The sequence below is a fragment of the Aspergillus pseudonomiae genome, assembly GCF_009193645.1.
Source record: "Aspergillus pseudonomiae strain CBS 119388 unplaced genomic scaffold BDV37scaffold_177, whole genome shotgun sequence".
Classification (NCBI taxonomy): Eukaryota; Fungi; Ascomycota; class Eurotiomycetes; order Eurotiales; family Aspergillaceae; genus Aspergillus; species Aspergillus pseudonomiae.
The window spans coordinates 20,253-30,062 of NW_022476169.1; the positions used below are offsets into that span (position 1 = coordinate 20,253).

At 43.9% G+C, this 9,810-nt stretch overlaps 5 protein-coding genes across 5 annotated transcripts; 2 read left to right on the forward strand and 3 right to left on the reverse strand.

Moving 5' to 3' along the window:
• Nucleotides 1-270: 270 nt before the first annotated feature.
• BDV37DRAFT_266354 (PaaI family thioesterase) lies at nt 271-1,572 on the reverse strand. The gene is made up of 2 exons (XM_032083907.1): nt 1,089-1,572; nt 271-1,030 (listed from the first exon to the last, which is right to left on the reverse strand). The coding sequence occupies exons 1-2, from the start codon at nt 1,209-1,211 to the stop codon at nt 626-628; spliced, it is 528 nt and encodes a 175-aa protein (XP_031934491.1). The 5' UTR covers nt 1,212-1,572; the 3' UTR covers nt 271-625.
• A 1,467-nt stretch (nt 1,573-3,039) lies between these two features.
• Nucleotides 3,040-3,610, forward strand: BDV37DRAFT_289649 (ankyrin repeat domain-containing protein; the record flags this gene model as incomplete). Its single annotated transcript, XM_032088516.1, has 2 exons — nt 3,040-3,538; nt 3,591-3,610. 2 exons carry the CDS (start codon nt 3,040-3,042, stop codon nt 3,608-3,610), a joined length of 519 nt encoding a protein of 172 aa, XP_031934492.1.
• Nucleotides 3,611-5,438: 1,828 nt separating this feature from the next.
• BDV37DRAFT_289650 (uncharacterized protein) lies at nt 5,439-5,947 on the forward strand (the record flags this gene model as incomplete). Its single annotated transcript, XM_032088517.1, has 3 exons — nt 5,439-5,468; nt 5,531-5,623; nt 5,675-5,947. 3 exons carry the CDS (start codon nt 5,439-5,441, stop codon nt 5,945-5,947), a joined length of 396 nt encoding a protein of 131 aa, XP_031934493.1.
• Nucleotides 5,948-8,152: 2,205 nt separating this feature from the next.
• Nucleotides 8,153-8,820, reverse strand: BDV37DRAFT_292363 (uncharacterized protein; the record flags this gene model as incomplete). The annotated part of the gene is made up of 2 exons (XM_032089167.1): nt 8,153-8,381; nt 8,435-8,820. The coding sequence occupies 2 exons, from the start codon at nt 8,818-8,820 to the stop codon at nt 8,153-8,155; spliced, it is 615 nt and encodes a 204-aa protein (XP_031934494.1).
• A 472-nt stretch (nt 8,821-9,292) lies between these two features.
• BDV37DRAFT_289652 (uncharacterized protein) lies at nt 9,293-9,778 on the reverse strand (the record flags this gene model as incomplete). Its single annotated transcript, XM_032088518.1, has 3 exons — nt 9,293-9,370; nt 9,434-9,624; nt 9,676-9,778. Coding segments are annotated over 3 exons (372 nt in total), but the record flags the coding sequence as incomplete, so codon positions are not given.
• Between the last annotated feature and the right edge of the window lie 32 nt (nt 9,779-9,810).

Consider the following 9,810-nt stretch of genomic DNA (forward strand, 5'->3'; position numbering starts at 1 on the left):
CCGCTACGTTTTCCTAAGCCTCCTAGCCGCGAAACTGAACGAGCGTGTCTGTCAGTAGTAGAAAATCTACTAATCTGGTTGTAGGGTAGGTTTTTGCCAGCCTTGGACGGTACATATGTGAAAGCCCTCCCCGATCTAGTCGTCGCAGCCGCCCCTGCCAAAATACCTATTGCAGTGACTGCTGAAAATCTTTTAGCCACAGGACAGGAGTGGACTTCAGCAACATGACACTGGAAGGCATCGTTGGTGTACTGACTGTGAAGAACGTTTCTCGTCACCTCAAAAGGCTCGAAGACATCGCTCAGCGTATCATGATGGCTACTAGAGAAAATTTCAATGAAATATCCAAAACGTTTCTTAACTATCTCTGCCCTACTCAAAGGCAGGGCGGACCCTGTTCCTTGTTAAGGTGTCAGATTAAAGTAATAAGTAGTCCAAATGCAGTGGATAACATATTGGGGGCGTGAGTTAATTCTCTCATGATGATAAGGATTCATGTTGGTATAACAGGAGTAAATTCGTTAAGTCTAAGTAAAAGAATCCATTGTAGAATTAATGGAAAATCGGTCTTTCAAGTACACGCCAACTCGTAGCAACAATTCCTTAAACCCCAGGTTGCTTGCATTCAACTTCGGGGTCGCACAAACAATGCATTCGCCCGAATAGCGTCAATGAACTCACCCTCCACTTTCCCAGGGATCTTGATGGACGCCGTGAGGTAGACTTTACGCCCTTCGACTCTCTCTGGCCATGCACGCAGGCGAATCGGAACATCTGGTGGAACAGACTGCGCAAAAGACGTGTTGAGGTATGCTGTGACCGCAGGCCGGCAGCAGTCTGCAAGGATACGGTCTAAGAGCAAGGCGAGGTATCCGCCAAACATTTTTCCATCATAGTAACACATCTGCTGCCGCGGGGTCAATTTTATGACAGCGTCTGCTTCCATCCCCAGAGGATGACGCCGGAAGGTAGGGTTATAGCCTTGCAGTAGAGAACGGAGCAGTTCTTGCGAAGGCTCTACCGACAGTTCCTGTCGAGAATATCCCTGAGTCAGTACTGAACACGGTTGCAGTTTTATGGGAACATACGGGTACTCTCTTTGGGATACCCTTTACTCCATCATATACAATGCTAGTCTTGTAGGGTAGAGCTTGGCCTTGATATCCGTGTACCGTCTGAGAAGTCACCCGAGCCGCAAAGTGTCGAGACATTTTTGTTAAGGGTTTTGTAGGTAAGGCTTAATTCAACATAAGATAGAACGAAACCAGTAATATGATGGCCCCAAAAAGAGGAGTGGGATACACGACAGTAGCTACTTATATGTTGATGTCTCTCCTCTAGAATCCTTTCTGCCCAAGAACTGTATACTACCATATTTCGCCATATTGCGTGTCACTGTTGAAAACAACTCGAAAGTGTATGCAAAGAAGGTGGAATTTTTGATTGGGTAGACGCTGATCTGCGAGCCGATTTGGGGTCGCACGACCCGGCCCCCTGTCTCCACTATTTGGTTGCGACCCCATTTCGGTATGGCAAGCACACAGAGGGCGATCATAACCATATAGCTAACCCGACTATTATGATCTAAGTTTGTCTGGGGACAAGCTTAAGGAATTTAGAAAAAAGAGAATTTTCCTATTTTTTTAGTTTTCTTGTAAGTAGCATACGAACTATACTAGATGCTGCTGATTTCTTTTTCGTTCCCCCCTCCCTCTTCTTTTCTTTCTTTTCGTCTTTAAGACTCCCGGGGTTCGGTTATTTATACGGTAGAACTAACTATACCTAGTACTGGAAAGGCTTGTTCTTCTAGGTATTACAGTAATATGATCTTTTCCCACTCTAAATCTTGATGGGGGGAAGAAACAGTAAAGTGTCGTGTAATGTATTATATAGGTACATATATATTTTATAATGTACTATGCTTAGTGTGAAAGCTTTCAGTGCGATACTATGACTGCCTCAGGATGACAGTCGAGAGGACAACAGTCAAAAGGGCATCAACACCGCGCCTCCATATCACACCCCTTGGGTACTTATTATCTGGTCCATTTGTTCTGAATCTAATCCTGAATGCAATTTGCAGACACCCAGTAAGACCCGTGACTTGAACATTATAGTCGGCAAAGCAGGCCTCAAGCAAGGATAACCCCATTGTGACCAATCAACCCGTAACTAATGGTACTGCATGTGTTCATTCAACTGATAGCCTTGATTGCGCATCTCTTCTTGGTTATTTTTAACCTCACTCTCCTGCTGAACCAAAACGCAGCAGGGACAGCAGAAGGGCCCGAGGCAATCTCCATACTCTGAGCCTAGGATTTGAAGCCGCTTGCGTACCATATGTCGCTTTTTCATTAGTAGTACCCAGTGTAAGCCACAGAGGCCAAGGCATGCGAGTAGGCAGCGCTGATTTCTGTATTAGCTGACTAGAAGAAAGCTATGCTGTAAAGATATACTTTACATTTCCATTACACCCACGGCAGAAATCTTCTCCGTCTGCTTCAAGATTCTCTAGCCGAGATAGAGTATTTCCGAATATCCAGCATGGCAGAAAGCTCGCGCATATACCTGTAGTGCAAATCAGCAGCTGTTATAGAGATATATGTCACGTACATGTGCCGGTGTCAGCGCAACAATCGTCAAAAAACCTGTAGGACCATTGTCTCTCTCCCGTGTTCCTAGGATCCATACCGTGGGGCAAGGTTCGCAGATTATAGCGGCTATATTCGATATAAAGAAAAGGCGACTTAGGGAAGTTCAAGTACACTGGTCTTACGTGATTGCGTACCCAGTGTTCGACCGGAAAGTCCTACCTTTATAATCTCTGTAAAGCACTATTGATCTATCATGACTATACGACAGCACACCAGCGTCTTTATGTAGCCTGGAATGTTTGCTGCGAGCCCCTTTAGTGAATGCAGGCCAGTGTCTTTTGTCTAGATTTCGAATAAAATAAAAGATATACATAAAATCTCCACTTCTGTTAGCTAATTTCTCTATTTTGTTGTATCTTCTTTGCCTTTCCCTACCCTAGCTACAATGTTCAGCAAGCCAAGAATCCCAGGAGGGCTACAATCAGCTCCCAAAAAAGGACATCTTTCTGATGTTCAGAAGTACCTTGATGAAGGGATTAGTCCCAACCTCTGTAACAAGAAGAACAAGCAGGGTCAGGAGAGACCACTGCTGGTATTTGCTGCTATCAATGATCATGTACACATCATTGAGCTCCTTCTAAAATATGGCGCCAAAGTTGATAATATTGACACTTATGGCCGAACTGCACTCTCCTGGGCAGCTGAGTATGGTGCACTTGATGCTTTGAAGCTACTTACTGAGCATGGTGCAAACATAAATGCCGAAGACAAAGAGTGGACAACGCCACTTGCATGGGTAGCTCATGCAGGCACAGGGGACACACAGGCAGTGCATGACTATCTTATACCTAACAGAGCTAAGATAGAAATGCATCACTCATTTTTGGAAATATTGAAGCATTCGCTTGCCGCAAAGTGCAACTGGGCACTGTTTAGACTGAAAGGTAAGAGCTTTTAATAAGTCATTATCCACTATTTACACTAACCTAAAGCTAGGCAGAGTTACAAACCAATAGTTTTAGATAAAATAGCATCCTATATCCATTAAATTATTCTTCTTGTTGTTGTTCATTGGACCAGACTATAACCTGTGATAGTATATATTCCGAACTGTCTAAGATTAGTAGAGTTCTACCTCGTTACTTAACCAAGAACAGGGGTTTGTCGGATGATTACAAGAATATGTTAGTCATAGGGTCAAGGGCATTTACGATCCCATTTCAGTACGGCAGACCCACTTATGAGAGGTTCCTAACTATATGGACCCTCGCCTCATTAAGCGAGACTCTATATGATGTTCTGATTAAGTGAGAAGCTCTTGTTTCTCTCTATGAAGCGGCGTTAATCCCTGGAATTATTTGGTATGTGCTCAGGCGACAACCTTGCACCCACTGCGGCACCAAAATGGTGCGGTACCCACCCGGAGTCTCGGCCAGGTCAACTAGGCCCACAACCTATCGCAATAAAAGCGTCGGTTAGGTCCACTGAACGTTGTAGTGTTTTTGAGCCATGTAATTTCGTCTTCTGGTGAAATTTATGTGCTGAACTGGAAGAGGGAACATACTCGCTTACTGTACCATGTAATCCGCTTGGGGCCAACATGCCTTATGATAAAGATTTGGACCAGTTGCCACATATTACGCATTTTCTCATATCTATTATATACTGTATAACGGCGAATTTGCCGCTATATTCTTTGGCCTCTTCCATATCACAATCGAACTAGTCTATTCAACACAATAGTGTAATATTTCAATACCCCCGGCGTCAGTTGCACTTGCTCAATAACACCCTTGTTGGCCGTGATGCACAACCTTCCACGCGCTTCAGATCTGTAACCACCCTCATTGCTTTCCAGCCCTTCTCCGCACTACCTGCAAGTTGGAGTATACCAGATTCCTCTCAGATATACAAGTCCATACTGAAAGTCGCCTCGATTTGGTGGACAGACCGATCAGTCCCGCTGCCAGATTGGATTTCTGTCCGAGACGTCGGATGCTCCCCTCTTAGCTGTATCCTCCCCACCTGACTTAAATTTCTGGCAATAAATGATTTCATTTCATTCAGCCCAGAAACAGTTCGGTATTCGTCGGAAAAACATAAAATATCATGCCAGGGACTGCCATTCAAAAACAATTGCCGCACCTTAGAGTCCAATGCACAAGATGCCGTATTTAAAAATGCAATGATATTCTGTTTGATGCTCAACAAGCAATTGAACCATGCATTGGTCATTGTCTCTGAGTCATGCAAGCAAATCGCCGTAGAGAGAGACATTGTCAGGTTTGATCACTTATTAGGCGTCGACGGCATGACAGCCCGGCGGAAATGATCAGAATATAGAGAGAGTATAAATGAGCTATAACGCAAGAGCTGGACTCAATTATTTCTCGAACAATAGTCACTTGGTGAAGCAAATCGAAAAAACATTTAATTATATACGTACCACGTACCAAGGGAACCATAAATAATCAGTAGTGGAGTGTATTGCCAAGATCGTATCCTTTGCTACTCTCAGATCCATGACGCTACTCAAGGGTGGACTCAGAGGTCAGCCTAACAATTAGCGCCTGCGGCCCCATTTTAGCACGGCAGATCCACTATATACCTGATGTTGTCATGGGAAGGAGAGCAATGCGCTGTTGTAAGTTTAACCTTTCACCGTGACATTGTGATTGTTGAAAGGCGATCAAATTCTATTGAAATGTTACCTTGTGCATCCCCTCCTTGGTTCTATAAATGTCTTCTGGGATCCCTATTCGCTTTCGCACTACTTTTGAATCTTATCCCTCTTTCGAAAAAATATCAATACTCTGCCCTTCCTACGCGCATTTGTCTTCTATCATGGTGCGGACTGTTGACCTTTGTTTACCGGTAAGCGTGGATACATCACTCAACCATGCCGACTACGCAGAAACTAAACGCTATTTGGTCAGATATTGAGCGGTGATGATGATCAGGAGGAAAAAGGTGTTGATCAATTTTCAATGAAAGATGAATTGGAGTCGCTACAACAGGACGACTTTGATGTAGGTAATCTATGCTACTATACGCAGCTCCGGCGACTCATCTTTTCTCAGGCAGTCAGAGAGCTCCTTCGTGCTTTACGAGTATTGAAAAAACGCGGCATCGCACAGAGAGTTGCCATTGCCGCGTACGTATCTGGATGCGCACGTGATACCTCTTGGATGGTTCAGGGTCATGATGAAGGTTTCAAAGTAGAGATACCAACAGACAAATGGTACGGGGTGTGTGAGATGATGGTGAAAGAGGGCTTTCTTAAGGCCAAAAATCTCGCAACAGAGCTAGAGGACGATCGAACTAATGCTACGTTGTGTCCAGAGTCTGCTTAGCAACTCTGTGAAGCCAAGAGATTGTTGCAGTGTTGTTTTTATATGTAGCTTTGGGGTCAACAATTGATAGTACTTTACAGTACATTTCCCGTCTTCTGGGAAACCTTTTCCAAAATTAGAGATTGTTAAGTTTATAGTTACCTCCGCTTCCCACCTCTTATCCAGTAGCCAAAAGTAGTAGGTTATTATATCTCAGCTGTGTATCTGATCTGTTGATGGTTGAGGTCAATGTTTAAAATGTGACTTCCATGATACGTAGGACTCAATGCATTACACATTGATGACACGCGTTATAACCGTTCATCCTTTATTTATAAAACTATGTATATCTGAGCAGAATATATTGGTCGAAATTGTTTACTACTTAAGAAAGATAACCCTCCAGATATTTTGCAACCGTTCAATCAGAGCATCTCTTTCGCCGCCTGATGGTTAGCTCATAGCGTGACACTCTGTCTTTGGCAACAAAGGGGGGGGGATCAACAATCCCATTCCTATGGTATCGGTCTCAGAATAAACAGTATTCGTCCCCATTTCATGCTGCCAACTTCTTTCTAATAGCTTTTATATAGAAGATAACAAGCAGAAAGGTGTCTACCTAATCCAAGGAATAGAACCGTATTTGCGAAAAGTCTAAAAGACCCATGCCCGGATTGGCATTTCGACTCATTAGGCAGACCAGATCTATGGAAAAACAGTTGTGGATCCGCAAACTATTGGGGGCCGCACTCGGGGGTGTCCATGTCACATTCCTGAAAGACATTTGCGGCTCCAGTTTGGTATGGCAGACCCACTCCGGGTAGTGGGTGCTAGGTCACCATCTACAACCTGCCAAGCCGCCTGCTCATGCCGTAGCAGTGTTGAAGTATTATAAATACTGGAGTATTGTGCTAAGTTATTGTTTGTCGATGATTTGTCGAGGTTCGTAACTTGAGCTTATATGGTATGACTTGACTGTGTTCGGCTATATCTTCATTGCAGGACTACCTCAGGACCTATTTAATACGCTCTAATCTTTTCTCTGTTCAAATTGTGACGTCGTTTCACCAAACCCTTTCGAACCAATATTCCTTCAATTCAAGATATTGGTAATATTTTTCTGATTCGCAGCAAGGAATATCTTCGGATTTAAGGTACAGATCCAAGCGCAAAGATTGATATTGCTTATGTCCGCTAACTAATACTTAGGATGCTGGGAACTATCTTTTGGGACTGTTTATGCTGCAAGGGGAAGAGTGACCCCTGCACTCGGGAGCTTTCATTTGTTCCCTACGGCCCAGGCGCTGCCCTGGAAGCCACCCTGTCATATATCCCGTCCGCCAAAAGTCGGGTTAAGATGATCACGTTATGTGAAGATTGCAGCGAGGGATTCACCGAAGATGAGCAAATGAATCGTATAATTCATCTGACCAGCCAATCAAATCCAGAAGTTCCTGCAGTACTATGGAAGGATCAGGAATGGAACGTCTGCTGCACTCTCGCGGAATGTGAGAGAATTATGATGGGCGGGAAAACGGTCAAGCTTCATGTATATTGTTTTGTTCGTTTGAGTTCGGAATGACCAGTCTTCTTGTGCTAGTAATATATTCAAGGCATTACCTTGGTTGATGGTGCAAGGGAACATTGATACCTCGAATGTATTAATGCGAATTTCTGTATTGATTGTCAGATACATGATATTCTGAGATGGAGGAATATCCTATATGCTAGCTTGTCTTTCAAATCGCACGGTATGCTTCCTGGACTTGATTAACTTTCTAATAACGTAGAATATATGCAGAACAAGACACAGGTGTAGTTTGGCACTGCGTAGAGGGTTTGTTTAGAAGGCGCAGGTAAAAGTCAGCTCCTTGACTATATTCAGTGAAGTGTAATGTATTAAATTTTGAGCCTTACGGGTCTGGCAGAGACCAACTTTTCAATTTCCATTTTAGCTCAGAATGCAGATTGCTGTTTAATGTACGGGATTGTACTTTATTCACAGAAGTGTGTGTAGAGTGACCGCTGGGAATTGTTAAACTGCGATAGATACATCAAAAACCCACAAAAGGCCAGCCCAGCATAAAGATACCCACATTATTATATACGTATTTCAACCCTCCTCTTGACAAAATTGTATTATCCAGTGTTATTGTCCGCCGTCTCGATTGCCTTATACTGTGAGATGCTGTTTGGTATGGAGACTGCCGGGCGATGCCCATGGCCTCAGGGACTGACTCGCTGGAAGCCTGCCTTCGTCTCCATTTCATGTTCTTGCTTAATTTTGACGAGCTTCCCAAAACGGTAAATGATAAGCAGGGTTAAGGAACCGGAAGCAGAGAGTCCTGTGACGATTGTCGTCAGGAGTGCCATGATAGACCACTCACCCTCCCGTGCAGTGTAGATATTGACAAGAGTTGTGACCAATCCAGCCAAAGCACTAAGAAGGGTTGGCCTTGTCAACATATTAGCTGTTGTTTCTTAGTGTTTTGCAAATATGTCCCTTACATAAACAACTTATTAATTAGCCAGATATAGTTGTTTCTCCGCTCCCATGATAGCCAGAACATCAGTAAAGCTCCCAGCACCATGAGGAAACATGCAATCGCAAGCAGGGGAGGATTCTGTATTGTATTTAGGATGATCTGACCAGCTTCCGTTTTTTTCAGGTCTTCATTCAACGTTAGAGACTTCTGCATTGAAGTGAAGGTGCCGGGTACCACCAGGTACCCTGCAAGTAATGCCCAGTGCGCAGCATCAGCAAGGATATTGTAAAACCATGGGATATCCTCGATGAGCATTTGTATGTAGCGGGTTTCGATGGTATAAGTTGTATCGCTCCGGTGCAAGGCTGTGCCCTTTTCCACATTATCGGTCACGGGGGAGGGTTCCATCTTGCTAGAAGAATTGAGTGATTGTTGAAGGTGCCTGGAAACTTCCACTCCTGTAGCCACATTGTAGCTCTTTTATATCTGGGCGGATCTACTCAGGTGAGCCGAGGGTGGACCCTATGACAATAAACCATTAGGCTTTTTCTGTTTTCCAAATGGTGCGACACAAACTTTTCCGATAGATGGCCCTTGTGGACCAAAACGGCGTATGTACATGAATCAACTAGCTATGCTATTTGGTTGTTCCTGTCATTCTCTCCTTTTGACCGAAGACTTTATATGGTTCAGTGCGCACTTTATAACTCATAGCCATTTTGAAAACCACAGGTTAGAAGCATATTGAGAAATGCGAGAGTTATCTAGCTCGGTTTTGAACACATTTTAGAAAAAGAATTTGATTGACTATTCTCCATTTAATTTACCCTTCATCTACAAAGGTTAGATCTTGTATATGAAAAGCTAGGTCAAGTACTCTCTACTTCATATTTCCTTTCTCGGGCAATCTTGCAGAGGATATGAAGCGGGCGAAGGCACCATTGAGTTGCGCTAACCTCTAAAAATGGATGCTTCGGATTTGATTAGCAGTGAATCAAACTACTTGTTCATTATCTCTTACCTGAAGAAGACCTTTCGCTGTCGTTGCTGGGGGAGCACCGGCAAAATCTTGGGCCAGAAGCCCAGCAGTGCCGCGCACATCGACAGCTTCCTCGACTCTGAGAAGTTTGCGGGCTATGTGGCAGACAGCCTGGATATCCTTAGCTTTACCTAGAGGATCGGGCTTCTGGAGTATGCTGTTCCCAATGCCCGCTGTCAAGATTAGTCCAAAACCACAAGTTAAGGGAAGAGACAGATACATACCAATTCGCACCTCGCCTTGTTCATTAATAAGAATATCTGAACATGTCAGATTCCCGTAGCAAATATCCACTTGCTCGTGGATATACCTTAGTCCTTGGAGAATCTGCAAAAGATTAGCTCAGGGCTAGGTTTGAT